Genomic DNA, 17806 nt, shown 5'->3' on the forward strand with positions numbered 1-17806 from the left:
GCTTATTACATACAAGCGAGGGCGCTCGGGCCATCTTTTTCCTTGGTCCGACGCAGGCAGGAAGCACTCATTTGACTGGCTGGCTTCGGACTTACAAGGTACCTACCTTCCGTGCTTCCTTACCAGCTTACCTGCCAGGTGCCTTGCCGGCCACCTTCGCCTAACGTAACGCCTGTCCCAGCCGCCAGAGAATGCCAGATCCACGCCGCTTGGCATCTGTGATTGCGGGAGGCTTCAGGCTCTGGTCTTGTTTCCAGGCACCTGAGAGCAGGATGAAATAAAGATACATGGTTCCGTCGCATCTAGGGGCGCGTCGCTTCATTCCTTCTCCAGTCGCGCTCCCTTCCCACCCCACGTAAAAGAATCCTGGGCCTGGCCCGATGAGTTGGCCGCCCGCCCAGGATGCCCACATTGCTGCAAGTCACAGTAGCGCTTGCGTGTCGCCCTGCATCCTCTCCAAAGACTACTCTCCAGCAAAGCTAATCGGAGAGATGAACGGGTGGAGTTCTGCTCGCAAATGTCTCGCCAGTAGCAGCTTTCCCCGGCTAGAAAACTCACCCAAGTTTCCAAACCCATCATGCCATCACCAATCGGCTCTCGACCGACCACTTGCCAAGAATATTTCCTACCCCAATTGCCCTACGAGGATACTGGAGAACATGGCTAACGGGATTATCATCACCGCTTAGCCTTCTTCTTCTCAGGTCCTTCCTCCTCATCGCTCAAGTTCGCATACTGTGTCACAGGCTGTGTTTTCTGCCAAGCAGCCGTGAACATTGGGTCTTTATTCGCGGCTTCAGCATACTTGAGCAACGCCTCTCGAGGATCCTCATGCAACATCTTCGCGAGCGGGATGTTCTCCGCAATGTGCTTCTCGTCCGGCTGATTTCGCATGAATGGCGTCTGCTCCAGCACCGCAGGTCTTCTCGGGTCGCGAGATTTGCCGGATGCTGTAACTCCGCCCGTCCTCCTGCCAGCCATCGCACCGCCCGGTGTGACGATCGAATCACCCGACATTCCCACAGACATGTCGGTCGTGCGAGACGGATCGTCATCAATGTGCCGCTTCTTTGGCGCTCGTGACATGACCTCGACGGCGCCGCGAGTAGACATTGTAGGATTGTACAAGACATGGGTCTCTCCATTCGCCGATCCAGTGACAATCTGGTTGATTTTCGGGTGCCAGTCGACTGTGATCAGAGGCGCTCCTGGCGTGATGGGTGTGACATGCTCGGGGCGCAGGTTCCCGGGGTTGAGAATGTGCAAATCGCCATTCGCGGAACCAGTTAGGATGCTGGTCGAGTTTGGCGAATACCGAATATTGCTCATCGGGAAATGGTCCGATGTAGAGGCGTGGTCCACGGTAACGAGAGGCGTCTTGAACTTGCGTGTGTCCCACAGCTTGATAGTGTTGTCTCCTCCTCGAGTGACCACCATTCGGCCATCGGAAGAAATGTCAATGCCACCAGTCCATGTATCCGGCTTGTGGGCATCGCGGATCTCGGCAGTGGGCCGTGAAAAGGGGCTATTGCCGCTGTACATGACCAAAGACCCGTCCAATGCTGCTGCGACAAGCACGTTGTTGCCTCCTTGCACTGGTGAGCCCCATGCGACCGCCGTCATCCTCGTCCGACCGGCCGACCCGGCTGCCTTCGATTTGAAGACAATCACGTCTCTCTGGCTGCGCTTGTTGTTGACGTCCCAAATTCTGAGGGTGCTGTCTGTACCAGCGGTGATGCAGAGGTTCTTGTCGGCAGGATGCCATGTGCCGGTTGTAACCTCCGAAATATGGCCTTTAGTGTTGTTCATGTCCCGAAGATACATGTCGCCCTTGACAAACTCGGTCAAGATATCGCCGTCCCTCGACATGATCTTTGCTTGTGGGTGTGCAGAGACACATAGGAAGGCGCTGCCCGACAAGTGATTGAACTCGACATGGTGGATCGGATGCGACTCGGCGCTCGCAGCAGAAGCCTTCGTTTCCCAAGGGTCGACAGTTCGAAATGCACGCAGTGTGCTCGGCGTCATGGAGGCGAAGTCGTGCAAATTGATTTTGCAATCGAGAGAAGCTGAGACAAGTCGTCCGCCGGCGGGATCCAACGTCACCGTCGTTACCGCTCTTTCGTGGGTCTTCAGTACCAGCTCATGGGAAACGGGGTAATCGTCGCCGTCATCCGAATCGTCCGAGTCCGAGTTTGCGTCGCTGTCACTGTCACTATCTGAGTCGGGCTTCTTCTCAGTCTGTTCAGTTTTGGGCGGACCTGCGGATCCTTCTTTAGAACCCCCCGCCGAGGCCTTCTCTGTCGTTCTTCGGCTGCGGTCGATTTGGGCGGCAATGTTCGCTTCCTTGGACTTCTTGCCGAATGAGGCGGGAAGGAATGCGCGCATGGGGTCATCCTCGGCGAGCTCTGGTCCTTCGACCACAAAGTCGTCTTCGTCGCTCATCGTGGCAGTTCTGTCGGTGTGTGGCGCGGAGGAGGTTTGGAGAGAGGAAAGAGAGAAGCTGGGCTCAAAATCTAGATAGAACGGCTGGGCCTAAAGTATGGGGTGATGTCAGGCGGAAGCCGTTCCTTCGGCCAGGGTCCTTGCCTAAGCGAAAGCTAGTGGAACGCTAGCAGCTGGATGGAGCTGCACCTGCATGACCAGAGCACTACCTACCTTGCCTATCCGCACCTCCACGACGTGGCACTCTAGTGAGGAAGGACCAATTGTTGCAGACACGGCAGAGACACGCTCAAGACAGTGGAAATCGAGGTCCATTTTCGTGAAGGCGCAGCCAGCCAGCTTTTCGGGATATGAGAGGCAGACTGCATCACTTCAAGTGTTGGGATATCCGTTTGGGTGGTGGAGACTTCGGCGCCGATCCCCGCAGGCATGTCGTCCACTTCATTTCGTCTCCTTTTGAAAGACCAGCCAGCTTCGCAATTGCATGCGAGCAAATCTTTCTGTTGGCCGTCTAACGTGATATCGCAGGCAACCGGTCACAGAATAGTTGGCCAAAACCGCACCAGTTCCGAAATTGGGGAAAGAGGCGGGTTCGTCCCTAGGTATGGATGCTTGGTGGTTGCTCAGGTTATGGTGAACATCCCACTGGTTTCTACGTGTGTACTTCGAAAAACGTTCCGCAAGTTAAAATGGAGTCAAAACTAAGAAATCGAAGTCTGCTTCAGGTTCGATGTCGGTGCACCTTGCGCCGTTGAACCAATGTTTGAGATGACCCAACAGCTGTGGCACAACGACTTCCTCCATTATCCAGAATGGAGACAGGTAAAGCACGCAGTTGGGACTCGGTCGACGTAGAACTTTTCGATAAACAACCCACGAGACTCTTGTGCACTCCACTCCTATATGTGGTATTGGGTTCTCATTATGGAAGCTATCTAATTGCAAAATTGTTTCTACACACAGCTATTACTACACATTTTTGAAGTGTGGTCAACTCAAAGGAGTCAGTAGAAACCGATATAACCAGGAGTAGAGAGACTCGAGAGAAACTTCAGACAGAAGAGAATCAGAAAGAGATGAGAAACGAATGTTGACTCGATTGACAAATATAATAACATAATTTCGAAATTAAGGCACACTCCCTGCAAAGGAACTACAACAAGTTCGCCCAATTCGCGGGCAATTTTCGCAATACGCTGTGCGGACACTTTGACCTGAGCGCTCTGAAGGGAAGCACTGTATTCATTCACTGCTGATGTGGACTCTCCGAATATCGGTCGTCAGTGATCCCCATAACACGCCTGCTCATCAAGAAATGACACTGATCTTTCTGAGGATACACTCAATTCTCCGGAATATGGACTGCGGCTGCTTTAGGTCACGAATGTTGCTTTAGGTTGAATACGTCTGCTTGCAGAGACTTCTCTGAGGGATACCTCTGTCCAATCTGTCCAATCTGTCCTGATAAATCTCTCAAGGGTTGCACGGCCAGACAGGTCAGCAGCAGCTGAGAAACTGTGGATTGAAGTTGACAACACAGTGAATCGTTCAAGGTCTTTGAATCTGGCCAATGCTGGAGACGTTGATACCCAAATTCGTCAAATGTGCATTCATCTTTGAATGGTAACATCTACTGCCAAGGTCTTCGGACGTTTGGGCTACATCACCCATCTCGACGAGGCCCTCATACACTTTCACGAATAGAGCATGGCCGACACATGCAGATTGAAGTTCGTCGAGTTGGTATCCGTCACCGCGCGGCCCTCCGTATTCTTCAAAAAGCAGTTCCCAGAGAACCTCGAAACCAAGTCGACAACGTCAGCATGGAACTGCACCCCAGCACAACTCTCAGATCCCCTCTTCCGGTTCGCGTTGAACGAGGAGCACGCCCTGAGACAATCTTCCAGCGACCACGAAACGACAGCGATGATGTCGATGCCGTCCCCGTTGTTGTCCACCCCGCAGTCGAGGTCGTAAGTTGACAACTGACCGCCTGCCGTTAAGGAAGCGGTGGTCCCTGAAATACTGGGACAGTCGAGCGCCAGCAGTCCGAACGTGGGCATCGATATTCGGGCGGTGGTTGTGGGTGAGCCTGTCGCTGACGCTTTTGCTGAGCCTGACGCTGAGCCCGTTGCTGAGCTTGTCGCTATCGTGGTCTCTGTCGGGATCGGAGTAGGAGTAGCTTGGGACTCTTGTGCAGACTGGGCGCCCCTGGATGCTTAACATTAGCTTTCTCATTTATGAACGCGACGAGGGCGTCTGGCCCTCTCACCTCTGGGCGTTCTTGACCGCGAGCGAACCACCGACACCTCCGCCGACCGATCCCACGATGATGACCACTGCAAGAACCAGCGCGAGGTAGAATGTCGAGCGATGCAATCCACATATCCTCCGAACATCAGAACCAGAACCCGGTGGAACTTGTTGGCTATACTGCCTGGCATCGATGCCGTGGTGGGCAGGCGTGGGCCAGTACTGTCCTGGTACGACCTCCGGCCCGTGATCCAACTCGTGAGCCACGATCTTCTCCGCCGGTTCCCTGTAGCCATTCATTCCGCTCATATCGATGAATATAAAAGCACATTGAGTATGTAGTGCAGTGATCGTCCGGGTTTGCTCTCGGAGGTCGTTAATTGAGGCGTTCGCAGTGTCAGCCGTGCCTCCCCCTTATGACACGCATCTTGACGCCTTCCTGTTCAGTCTAGGATGCGACACTAAATCAACACCTTTTGCATTTAAAATTAGATGAGGCACAGCTGGAGAATCTCTTGGCAGATCCATCAGATACTGCGGTTGGAAGCTCTTCCAACATGTTTTAGCCGCCGCGCAGCTCCTCAACCCCTGCCAGCCTTGGATGTTTTCGTGTTGGTCCCCACCAGAGCCAAATTCTCCGACTAGACAGGAGACGAGCAAGAAACTCGGCTGATCCGTAATTCATTTGGCCGTTGTGTTCTAGAGCACTTAGATGGGAGTGTTTTGACACAATTCACCTTTCTGCCGTACTTCCCCGTCAGATACCGTATCTGCTTAATTTGAGGAGGCTAGTAGTTAACCTGTCTTAAGGAATAGAAACAAGAGCACGTTATGACAATATGCGAGCCCTCAACTGGGGTTAGACTAACACAACTGGCTTGGCCCCATCTTCCGAGCTCTAGATTCAAGCATCCATATCATGTAAGATGATACAGCCTCCATGTATCCTAGATAGGCGCTGGTTTTAAGGCTCTCACAGCAGGAGAACAAATCAACATAAGGTCTTTGTTTTTGTGGTTAAAGATTGGCTTAATCTGACTTATGTACTTCTAGTCTCGTGCAGAAGACCAAAGAAACATCATGAGACCTGGAATTCTCCTCTGTCAAATGGGCGTTTGGACTTCGTTCATCCCGCAGGCATAAGATTTTTCTTCTACAGAATTTCCCTTGCAACGGAATGGATTTGGATATGTGAGGAGGCAGAGGTAAAAGAAAAGAGAAAAAAAAGCCCCGTTCGACCTTCGAGGGTTGAACTGAGAGAATCTTGGATTTTTACCAGTGGTATCATTCATCAGAATGCTTCACTAAGCGGCCTTCTTCGAAAGACATGCATGTGGTCAGAATTCGAAGGGCTGCTGCCTACTCTGGCCACTACCCACAAAGCAAGTAGCAAGGAGAAAGAGACAGTCAATGATTGACTTCAACTCATGTAAGCTGTTCATACTCGTCGCGATGAGGTGTCTCATTTGCCCTCCCAGCTCCCGTCACCCAACTGGTCGCCCTACATCGTCACTCATATCTCACACCAAGCAACATCGTTCATAAAGTTAAAGTGAGAAGGGGGTATATCATTTCCATTACTTTTCGTCTCCATCGTCAACCCGCAATCAACTTGTCACCCGTCTCCCAAGACCTTCTCCTCAACGCTCTTCTCGCCATTCACTTCCCCGTTGCCATTCTCCTTCGCCAACTTGGCCTTGTCCTTCTTGCTCAGCGAGACAGCCCCCTTGGCCATGGCCTCCTTCGGCAACGGCCTGATGATGGGCTGCACAACCCACCACGGCCTCGCACACCTCTGCACAGCCCCCTTGGAGCTCTCCCCATCCTCGACAATCTCCTCCTCCCCCCCTTCACCCTCTGTCTCAAACATCTTCCCATCGCTCTTCTCATACTCGATCAGTCCGTCCGCCACCTTCCTCTCCACCTTGCTCAAAATCTCCTCGTACGCCTCCATGTCGCCCGCCCGGGCGCGCGCGAGCATGTCCCTGACGTCGGTATGTTTCGACACAAAGTGCCTCAACATGTGGAACATGTGCGGCTGCATCGCCGCGTAGTTTGGGTTATTCGTGCGCTCCTTCTTGCCGCTCGCCTTCTTCCCGGGCGTGTCCTTCTTCCTCTTCTTCCGCGCAGGCTCGTCCTCCTCAGCAGCAGCCTGGTCCATCTCCTTCATCCACGCCGTGTCGTCGCCAGGCACAAACAGCGGACGCCGCGCAGGCGGCTCCACACCGGCCGCGTACCTGTGCAGAATGTCCATGTACCGCCTCATGACAGCGTCCACCCTCCACCCGCCCTTGCCGTCCCTCCCGCGCCAGTACTCCCTCTTCTCGACCTCGCTCCCGGGCTCGGGCTCCCTGCCGAAGATGGCCGGGTCGCTCAGGTTCCCCTCCGCGCTCATGATCCCGTCCGCGCCCGTCGCCTCCAGCGCGCGCGCCAGGTCCGCATGCTGCAGGATGTTCCCGTTCGCGAAGAGCACCGTCTCAGCCGGCAGCTGCTCGCGCAGCCACCTGATGATGCCCCAATCCGCCAGCCCCGTGAGGTGGCCCTTCTGCTCCCTCCGGCGGCCGTGCACCGTGACGATCGACGCCCCCGCCGCGAGCACGTTCTTGGCGTACGCGAGCGTCGCCTCCTTGGTGTCCAGGATCCTGATCTTGGCCGTCACGGGGATCGGCAGGTTCTTGTGCAGCGTGTTGATCAGCTTGAAGATGAGCTCCTGGTCCTCCTGCAGGAACGCGCCGTATTTGCCCTTGCGCGCGATGCCCTGCGGACACCCCAGGTTCAGGTCCACCGCATCGCAGTACGGCGCGGCCTTGAGAGCGGCGCCCAGCAGCGCGTCCGGGTCGTTGGCGCAGAACTGCACGAACAGCGGCCGGTCGATCTTCGGGTTGCCGTCGAGCCACGGCTCCGGCGTCGGCTTCGCCTCGGTGCCGCCGTTGGTCGCGGGGCGCACGGCCTGGAAGTGACCGTCGCGGTAGTGCTCCGTGTCGTTGAAGATCCTGGCGTGGAACATGGGCGTGTATGCGACCAGGTTGGTCTGCTCTTCGGGGGTAAGGAACGATCGACTCAGCATTCGCCATGCCTACATAAACGCCAAGCTGTCAGTCATGCGCCCGAGGCAACCGAGTTCATGGGAGGCCAAGGGAAAACTCACGAATTCAGATTGGTCCACCATGGGAGCCAGGATGTACTTTGGGCTCCCTATGCTCTCGTAAAAGGCCCGACCGTGAAGCTTCGGCTTGACCTCCGCAGCGGCCTCGGGCCCCGCGGCGGTTGTGTCGGTCGCGTGTGTCGCCATTTTTGTCGAGAAGGAGCGGGTAAGCCGGATGATGTGAGGCGTCCGGAGCCTCCGTAGCCTCAGTAAAATCTCCAGAATGTCGGTATTCTCAGTCCAGTGGGCATGCGACCAAGTGCTGCATCGTCCATGGGCGACTTTGATGGGTGATGGCGAAGGCGATAGGCGGGACCAAAAAAAAAAAGTTTTGAGCCTTGCGCAGGTGGGCACGAGGCTGAGGACTCTGAGCTTATCTGATTGGTGGGGCTGCGGGTCTCTGCCAATTCCCCCACGCACCCAAGGGGACCTCGACGCACGACGAATGACGTCGTCCCGCTGGTCCGCAAGGGGTAGCATGTACCAGGTACAACGAGGTGCCTGGGTCTCATCGCGCCGCTCGTCTGAATCTAGCACTGAGACGGTGTGTCAGACCAGTCAGGGCGCGGCAGGAGAACAAAGGACTTCGCTTGGTGGGTGGCATTTCAACCCGTCGTCACATGCAACCCGGGATAAAGTTTTGCAGGGAGGCAGTACGCTCTAAAGTATTCAATTCGCTGGAATGGTCGATACCAGCATCAAGACCTCGCTGAGACAAAAGCTGTTTTTTCGAGATGAAAAAGCCACACACACACTTTCTATCTGCCTCCTCTTGACTCCACGCAACTGGAAGGCCACAGAACGCGAATGGAACCGACAGATAAAGAAAACCCTTTGACCGCCGACAAAGCAAATACAAACACAGAAAAACTCGACCGAGTGTCGAGTGCAATGGGATCTCCGTAGAGTCCGCATCTCGTCCTCCAGAAGGCTTGGGCCCATCTGATAAAAAGTGTAAGAACAATGGAGGCTACCACCATTATCGCCATCGTGTCCCATGGTCCGTGTGATCGCTGCCCAAATGCAGACAGGCTTTTCGGCCCGTATATGCACTGACTGGCCTGTGTATGCTGTTCTGGCTGGCCGCCAACTCCGAGTGTCGCCCAGCCCATCCGCAGAAAATTAATCGATGGAGGGCGGCCCTTCAGCCATTCCAGCCAGGCAATGGAAAATGCTGTCGAGTGACGACTGAGAACGCCTTGACACCGTACGATGCTGTTCCTGAACGCCGTCGAATGGTAAATGTAGTTCAAATACATGATGGGTTGGGTGTGCCCATCATCAAGAAGCAAAATTTGGAAGATTCCATCTTGCAGGCGTAGCCGTCGTCAGAAGAAGTGCGTGTAAATCTTGGAGTTTTCGTGAACTTCCATTTCCTGCGTGCTGTTAGCGTTTGCGAGTCTGGAAATTTCCTGCAATACCAACGTACCATCTTGAATGTGTTGAGCTCCTCCTTGATCTGCTGAGCCAACATGGGCGTCAGACGGTTGCATGTAGCAATCTCGCCCCTGCGATCATACTCTCCACTTGGCCATGTGTCGTGAAAGACGATTCTCGGTGAAAATGTCGCGTTCCTCTTGGTACCTCCGGAAGGCGTTCCAGGAGCACTCTTGCTGTCTTGGCGGAGTCTAAGAGCGGTCATGAAATAATCCTCGCTGCCAATGGCGACCGACCCCGAACGCTTGTGGCCTTGTGCCTCATCATTCGGCGTGCTAGGCGCGGTGGAAATGGGCGAGTCGGAGACATTGGGGATGGCGGGGAGTTCGAAGGGCTTGGCGCCATCGCGTGCTGGGCTGTTTGATCGGCCGTTGTGCTTGAGGATGCCTTTCCTGACAGCAGCTAGAACCTCGGCACGCTGCCTGTCGCCACCCACGATGCTCTTTCGACCGGCGCTGTCGGTGCCAGAACTTCCAGCACGCTCGGAAACCATGCTAGGAGTGTTGGAGACGTCCAGCGAGTTTCGCTCCAGGTGAGGGAACCCTGTACCACCGCCATTTTGTGCGCGGGGGTCAGGGTTGACGTTGACTCTTTCGGCCTCGACAGTGATCATTGAGACAGCGGCCTGGCTAGCTTCCGGAGCCATGGCATCGGCGGCGGGAACGCCAATAACGGACTTCGGTCGGAAGAGACCCACTAATGATCGCGTGCTCTTCTTCATGCCGCGACCCATCTTACGGATCATGATAGAAGCAGAGGACGCCGTCGACGAGATGGACAGGTTGTCGGTCGATCCAGAAAAGAGCCTTCCGCCGTAAATGTTGCTGCCGATTCCCCCCTCCTCCTGCTTCTTGGCGATGGCCGCCTGCTCAGCCTCATACAACTCATCTGCGGTCGGGTCCTTGTGCAACTTCGATGCATCACCGGCGTTCACATTGCTGGGTTCCACCGGGGGTTCGGGACCAGCAGCTTTCTTAAAATCAGCGGCGCTACCAAAAGAGAATGCGCGGCGAAGTCGCGATGTCTTGCTCTTCGATTTCGTGCCATTCTGTTTGATTGCTGCGAGCTGCTGCGCGGCGGGGCTGCTGGCGTTGGCGTTGGATGCAGCCTGCTGCGGAGCATTTCCCAGAGAGGAAGGTGGTTTTTGGGGACTGGACTCGGTCGACATGGTCACCGGCTTGGAGAGAGGAGACGGAGTGGGTTGTCGCTTGGCCGCATCTGACGATGAGTTTCGTGGCGGGATGTTCACGATCTTGAGCTGGTCATGTTTTGATGAAGCATCATCTGGGGTTGAAGAAGACGAGAGAGAGGGGTTTGCCGTGGGGGCGGGTACGCTACGGTTGGCAGACTGGTGGAAATAACCTTGTTAGCGATGGAACACTTCAGGATGGTCGGGCCAATGCGTGATTGGGCAATCCATGAGAGGGATGAGGCGAGAAGACGCATCAACAAAAACAGGTAATGCGGCGTGCAGAGCGAGATGCTTACCGAGGACGGCCGCGAATGGCTGCTTCGACTCGACGCGACGCTTTCTGCGCTGCCATTGCGAACATGCATGTTGGTGTCGGTGGGAGGAGCGAGACTGGAAACCATGCGAAGCGATTTTTCGTTGTTTTTGGGAGTTGGAACGCGGTCGGGACGGGAGGATTCTTCCGACTGAGCGAATTCCTGTGGGGTTAGCGGCTTGGGATAATCGGCAGAGTCTAGCGAATGCATGCTGCGCCGCCTCAGTCGCATGGTGTCCTCCGCCGGTCGATTCAATTGCATGTCATCAACCGCGCCATAATAACTGCTTGGTCTGCTCTGGAAAGACGCATTCCGGCTTCGCACTGACGCGCTCTTCTGGTCATTGGAGCCAGGTGCATTGTACAAATGACTAACGGTGGCCATGCCTGACCCTGAAGGGGCGCTAGTCTGGCGAGGCTGCTGTTGCTGGAGAGCCGGGCGCCTGTACCTATCAGGTGTCGTCTTAGCACCGGCGGCCTGAGCGAACGTCATTTGCGGTGTCGTGCTGCCGGCAAGATACGCAGATTGAGGTCTCTGTGCCTGGGGATTTGTGCGAGCGGCGGGGATGGCTGAATCGTCTCTGGATCCGCCCTGGCTCGTACCCATGTTATGGCTGTATGAAACGGAAGAGCTTCCAGTGTGACGAGACCGGTTGCCATCATGTCCTTGAACCATACCCTGTGTCGGAACAGCGGGAGAAGATGCCGTGCGATAACCGTTGCCATACTGCTGCCACTGGCCAGTCGTGTTCAGGCTGGGAGTGCTGGTGAAGGCATAGGGCTGGATGGGAGCATTACTGCCGCGGTAAACGCCTGACGCCCCCGAGAAGTTTCGCTGCGCCTGCTGGGCGGCCATGTACTGCTGATTTGCCTGAGCTTGTGCGGGCATCATGTTTCCGGATGATCGGGTCTGGAGAGTGACAGTGCTGGTCTGCTGGGGATACGTTTGAACCAACGCAGCCATATTCCAATCAAACGACAACTGCAAAGGTGCCGAACGAGTGCTCTTACGTCAACCTCGTTTTGCTCCTAGGTCAGGTCCAAGCAGACTTGGACGTAACGGCGACAGATGGTTATAGACGGGTGAACTAGCAAATTGCAGCTCAAATGCTAAATACTGAAAATTAGTTGTTAGCCAAGATGTATCGCTTCCAGCAGCATATCCAAATGAAGCCATTCGTATGGCGAGGCTGCGAACACACACAAGCCTCGTTCGCCGTGAAAAGGTACAGGATGATTTGCGAGATAGGCGATCGACGAACCTTTGAGTTTCTCGAATGCAAGGGGAAGAAATATTTCTGCTGTATCCCGGGTGACCAATGACCCTGTGGGAGAAGTGAAGTTGGTGTGAATGGTCAGAACTCGGTGTGGAATGAAAGGTCGCCTGCGGCCAGGGGCAGTAACGGTGTCGTCGTGCCGAAGAGAGTAGACGCTTCACTGCTACCGCGAAGTCGTCGTCTTCGCCGTCGTCGACGAAGTAGTAGCCAAAATGGAAGAGGTGATCGACCGAGGGCAGAGAGAAGAGGGGATCAAGTGTCACGCAGACAACTCGAGTCGTAGCTAGCAATCGACCAAGAACATGGGAATGTCAGGGACTCGTATCCGGTTCGAAATCGTAACGCAGCAGTCGTCGGGAACGGAGAGGGATGGGTGATGACGAGTCAGGGCACGGGATCGTCTAATCGTTGTCGTCGTCGGCTATGGGAAGGAAGCTTTTCGAGAAGCTCCGTCGGGTTCACAAAGAGGAAGCAATCGTGAGAGGAGTCGGTTGTGTTTTCGGTTTGTGGTTTTTTTTGGTTGTTGGGTTGGGAAAGATGAATGGGCGACACGCGGAAGGAAAGGAGGCACAGTAAGAACGACGGTAAGAGCGAAGGACGAGTTGAGGTGTGATCGAGGGGACAACGTTGGACCGGGGATTTGAATATGGGGACAACCTAGGAAGCAGGACCCTGAGAGTCAGACAACCTCAGCGTTGGGGGGGGGGATTTCGTGACTTTTTTTTTTGGGACGAAAAAAAGGGGTCGTTGATGGGACGAATTGGGAATGATTTTTTTTTCTTTGGGGGGGGGGGGGAAAGGGCTGAGGAGGCTGTAGTAGAGAAGGGGGACTAAGAGAAGGGGGGAGGGAAAAAGGGAAGGAAGACGAGATGGGAATTTTTTGAGGGGATACAGAGAGAGGAAGTCAGGTGTGAAGATGATGAGGTGCGAGGTGAGTGAACGAGAGTCCTGGAAGGAGGAGGAGCACGCTGGACTGGAGACTGGAGACAGACACAGACGGTGGATAGGCAGGAAGGGTCTGGTCGAGATTGGAGACTGCCAGATGGGAAGGTTTTTGGCACTATCGTACCGATGCTGCATTGGCTTGCTGGAGCCAGACGGCGATGAAGTTCCACTTGGACCAAAGCATCCTGGGAGGGGACCCCGGCCGAGTGTCCACAGGCAGACTTACTGCACCACTGCCCACACCATGCACCCGTTCGACGTTCCTATTCGTACCCGCTACCTCGACTGGGGCTTGGAGCAGCGAGGAGCGAAATGTCCCGTCTACCCCGGCACCCTGTGATGTCCACGGCAGCCTGGGTGCCCTGTCCAGCGCCGCCGCCTCTGACTGGTCCAATTCAGCAGGTAGGGGACTTTCCCCCCCCATTTGCTGCCATGGCCTTCGATGTGCAATTCATGCCATGCCAGGCCATGCCCCTTTCACTCAGCACTCTGTCCGCTGTTCATCAGAAGATATTACGGATATCTGCTCAGTTACTCAGTGTGCTGCTGTGGTCCCAGGGGCACCTTCCGTCAGCTTCATCAGCCCGCCTTCAGGACGCTCCTGCCTGCCTAGGTGCCTAGGTAGGTTTTCAGAATACACAACGCCAGGCCTCACACTGCACCAAGCTCGCTCAACCACCTCTCTCCTCTCTCCTCTGCTGCTCGTCTCGTCCTCCCAACAAGACCAAGACAAGACCTGTGTGAGACCTTCCACCACACAGGGCGGACCTTCAGGAAGCCCCCAATACGGAATGGTGCGAACGCGTCTCTTCGTCTCGGGGAGTTGTCTCTCGGCTTGGAGAATTTTGGCATTTTGCCATTGGGCAAACGGCCGAGAGGCGGCGAATCACGACCATGCTACCCCTTGCTCCTGGGCGACAGACATGCCCGCGTTCGACACTCTCTCCTGAATGAGGTAAGCCGACGGTACTCTCTTAAAGGGAAACAAAACACACATCACAACATTGAACACGCCAAGGAACCGCCAACCTGCCCATGGGATTGGTCCGGCACCGTTTGGTGACGGCCAGATGGAGGCAAATGGCTGGATGGAATAGTGCAGCAGGCTGATCAGCACCACCAGTGCAGGCACAGGCGCTCATACTCACTTACGCAGGGCCTTGAAGCAACTGCAAAAGGCACATCATCAACATGTCCCGCAGACGCGCAGCAGCCCCTTTGAAGCACGGCCGACGCAGCTCATCAGCGCCAATCCCAACTTCCGGACTGACAGCTTCCTACCCGCCTACCAAGCCTACCTACCAACAAGCATCACGCGGCATCACACGCACACGCAGAGCGCAGAGCACAGGCCCAGGCACAGTAAGACGAGAGATGAGAAGCTGCATCCAGGAGACGCAACGCCTCCTCCGACACAACAAATACACGTAATGGCAATCCATCGCCTTCTGCCTTTGCGTTGAAACGAGGCACGAGGAGCGGCAACAAACGGCCCTCGTCTAGACCCAATACGAAAATCTTCACACTAAGACCCCGAATCGCCTCCCTCCAGCCTCACATCGGGACCCCTTACGCAAGGTACACAGACAGTACAGCGAAGACCTGCGCTGGGACAGAGCCAGCTATTCGGGATTGAGGCACACCACACACCACACACCACACCGCCGTCGCCCCAAAGCCTAGGGGACCAACTAGGTGATGCGCACCAACAAGTAGCGTACAGTCGTGGAGCACGAATACAACACAGTAGCTCGACCCTGCAGATTCCTCAACTCGGCCGGTCTCCCGTATCAGCAGCAGATCGCGCAGCTAAGCTCACCAAAACCAGGCTCGTCAACGCAACTCTCGGCGGAGGGCAAGACAGCCAGACCGCCACGGCGGTACAAACACATGCCTTACGAATCCTGCCCAGCCAATTACACCCGCCTCGCCTCAGTCAGTCTCTCTTGGCCAGTCCGGCCTGTATGAATATCTCTGTCTGCCTCTGGCCTCTGCCCCCCTCTTTTGCTGCAGTGCAGTGGTCATTCACCTGTTACGTGTGATGGGCCGGGGGATACGAAGAAAAAGGGAACGCTTTCCCCGTATTTGAGTTCGTGCTTACCCCACCGCAGTGGCTTCGCCTGGCTAAGATGGTGAGGTAATGCTACGTGCATATCGGAAGGGATGGCCTCCCCTGTTCCGGGAAGGAAATTTCACAGGTCATCTCTCAAGTTTCGACACCCATCTCCCACTCCAGAGTCCACGGGGGCCCGACTGCGGAACGTGTGGATTGAGGCCCGTCTGGAGATGCTGCCGGACTTGGTTTGGCTGGTCAGGGCGTCCCAGGTGCTGGCCGACGGAGGGGGGAGCGAAGCCGTTCACGATGGGCTCCGCAGCTCGGCCGCTTCAGCAAGCAGCAGCGCCGCAGCCATCACGAACAAATCACAGACGGAGAAGCCCTGTCGAACGACGCACTTTATATCCGGACGTCCAAAAAAGAGTGTCCTGTCTTACGACTCCGTCCCAATCTACCTCCGGCGCATTTAATGGCCTGTTAAAGTCACTTGCTTGGCTCAGAATGCTGCACCACGGCCATGCCTAATTCTCGAGGCCGGCCGTTGAGGTTTGACAGCCTCCCATGATGTTGACTGAGGCCCGGCCTCCGATCCGATCTCAGAGTTTGCAGCTGCATGCCGCATCATCCCATGGTTGCCACATTTTTCTTGCTTTCATCCATTCTTTCTTCCTCACGCTTGTTCTTCGCACTTTCGACCTTGAGCCTTAGCTCAGTTTTATACACTATATTTAGTCCGTGGCCAGAGACCAGTCGGGGGTCCACCAAGTCAAGTAGGGACCAACGACCGACGGGCTGCCAGTGGCCCACGAGAGAGAGGCGGGCGATGGAGAGACATTCGAGGTATGCTGTACGTGGGATGCACCGCGGCTTACATGCAAAAGGGAGGAGACCTCGCCCGGTCCACTAGGTACTTGTACCCGTATTGTATCTATGCCGCGAGTGGCGGCGACTACGAACCAGTGTACGGCTACGGCTACGACCACGACCACGACTTCGTCCACACGAGATTCCCACAGGCTGAAAACGGGGTCAACAACGACAACGGGGCGGGAATGACGCTAGCAGGCTAGTGGGTACGCAGCAACATGCTTGACAACAGGCCCTGATCGCTTCTGGCGGCGATGCGGCGACGGCCTTGCGGTCCCCTACAACTTTCCGGCGCCCCCTGCCGATGAGATGTGATGCTTCCGCACGCTGACCACTGTGCAATTTGCCTTCAGGATGCAGTGAGGGGGATTATGGGGGCATGAGTAAACAATCCCATGTTATCTCCCCTGTGGAAGGCTGCATATCAAAGCAAGCTACGGACGCTTGATCCTGATGCCACTGCAGCAGCGCTAGCGGCACGCGTCTCTGGCGATGTGAAGTGAGTTGCGGTGAGTTGCTCTCTGCATTTCGATGCTGGCAAACCCCCATGAGGTACTCCAACGCATTACTCCGCAACGCAGTCTAGAAGCTCATGCTTTGGAAATGAAGTTTTCCTGTCAGCGACCAGAAGAAAAAAAAAACCCCAGGCCAGGTCCCGCTAACATGGTTTTACAAGGAGCCGCCTGGTCGCCCGCAATCTGCTTCTTACATTGAAGGCTATGCTACCTACGCACAACTCATAAGCTAATGAATGATACTTCAGCCTTGTGATGCTCGATCTGCTAGAAACTATTGAGCCACAGCTGGGCCGCTGAGCATAATACAGCACGCGACAGCAGAGCTATTTTGGCTGTCAGTGTTGCTTTTCCCGCCCATCCGTGCATTGATGCAGAGATTCGTGTCGCTGGCTAGTGCTGTTTGGACGATGCGCGCCCATGTCCTTGGTCCTGGGCTGTGGTGCTGTTCGCGATGAAGAGAATGTCAGCAGCACAAGACCCTGCGTTGCGCCTGAGGTAAGCATCCAGTTTAAGGTTGATCAGGCGATGTCGATGGTGTGTTCTGATGATGAGCAGCATCGAAATTAAGATTGAAGGACACGAACGACAAGATGGAGAATAGTCAAGCGATGAACGGCCTGAGCATTATCTCATCGAAGCCAGCATCTGTACTCTGCTTCCTTCAACCGCTGTCATTATTCCCGACAAAGCCTTCCCCAGGGAATAACGCAATCAAGACATCCCTGGCCGCCGCGCTCTTGCAACGGGGAAGCCGTCGGCGCCAACGTCTGGCGAATGTTCCTGCGACTGCGAGATGAAGAAGCCCAGACCAGGTGCACAAGTCTCAATCTCGTTGGAAACGTCCCGCTGTCTGCTTGAAACAGCTGTCCCAGACCGATGCTTCACTGTCACCAAGTTTACGAGAATTTTTGTCGTAGCGGAGGGTGACGCTCACGCCGTAGAGCCTACCGACAACCTTTGCTGGGACTTATTTGGCTGCTTATTGAGGGCCTGAATGGGTAGGTTTTTAGCATCATTTGCAACAACAGAGTTGCGTCCTGCAGCTTACAACACTGCAAGGGAAGGCAACATCATCCCGTCTGGTCTTTTTCCAAGAGCCTCGGCGCCGCAGACATCATCAACTCATCACCATCAACAAAGTTTCGGCAGCTTCCAGCAACGTTTTCTGCCTCATCCCACGTCTCTGGAGCAAACCTTCCGCTCCTAGGCCAATCAACCCCCGTCCCTGTCGCTCAATGCCCCCGTGGGCCGTCAGCAATCAATCTGGTCTTCAAGTTCCTTCCAGAGGAAAATGCGGAAAGCACTTCACCAACAGACAAAGACCCCAGAACCTCGCCGTTTTTGCACCCGTCACGATG

The 17806-nt window shown here is 55.2% G+C and overlaps 3 protein-coding genes across 3 annotated transcripts; all 3 read right to left on the minus strand.

Annotated features, from left to right (window-relative positions):
- Positions 1-678: 678 nt before the first annotated feature.
- On the minus strand, positions 679-2445 carry COL26b_012939 (uncharacterized protein; the record flags this gene model as incomplete). The annotated part of the gene is made up of 1 exon (XM_053185570.1): positions 679-2445. One exon carries the CDS (start codon positions 2443-2445, stop codon positions 679-681), a length of 1767 nt encoding a protein of 588 aa, XP_053030479.1.
- A 3868-nt stretch (positions 2446-6313) lies between these two features.
- On the minus strand, positions 6314-7990 carry COL26b_012940 (uncharacterized protein; the record flags this gene model as incomplete). Its single annotated transcript, XM_053185571.1, has 2 exons — positions 6314-7774; positions 7847-7990. The coding sequence occupies 2 exons, from the start codon at positions 7988-7990 to the stop codon at positions 6314-6316; spliced, it is 1605 nt and encodes a 534-aa protein (XP_053030480.1).
- Positions 7991-9171: 1181 nt separating this feature from the next.
- On the minus strand, positions 9172-11674 carry COL26b_012941 (uncharacterized protein; the record flags this gene model as incomplete). Its single annotated transcript, XM_053185572.1, has 4 exons — positions 9172-9219; positions 9273-10628; positions 10832-10948; positions 11162-11674. 4 exons carry the CDS (start codon positions 11672-11674, stop codon positions 9172-9174), a joined length of 2034 nt encoding a protein of 677 aa, XP_053030481.1.
- Positions 11675-17806: the final 6132 nt, after the last annotated feature.

Source organism: Colletotrichum chrysophilum (assembly GCF_026319265.1).
Source record: "Colletotrichum chrysophilum strain AFK26 chromosome Unknown scaffold_197, whole genome shotgun sequence".
In the NCBI taxonomy this organism is placed as follows: Eukaryota; Fungi; Ascomycota; class Sordariomycetes; order Glomerellales; family Glomerellaceae; genus Colletotrichum; species Colletotrichum chrysophilum.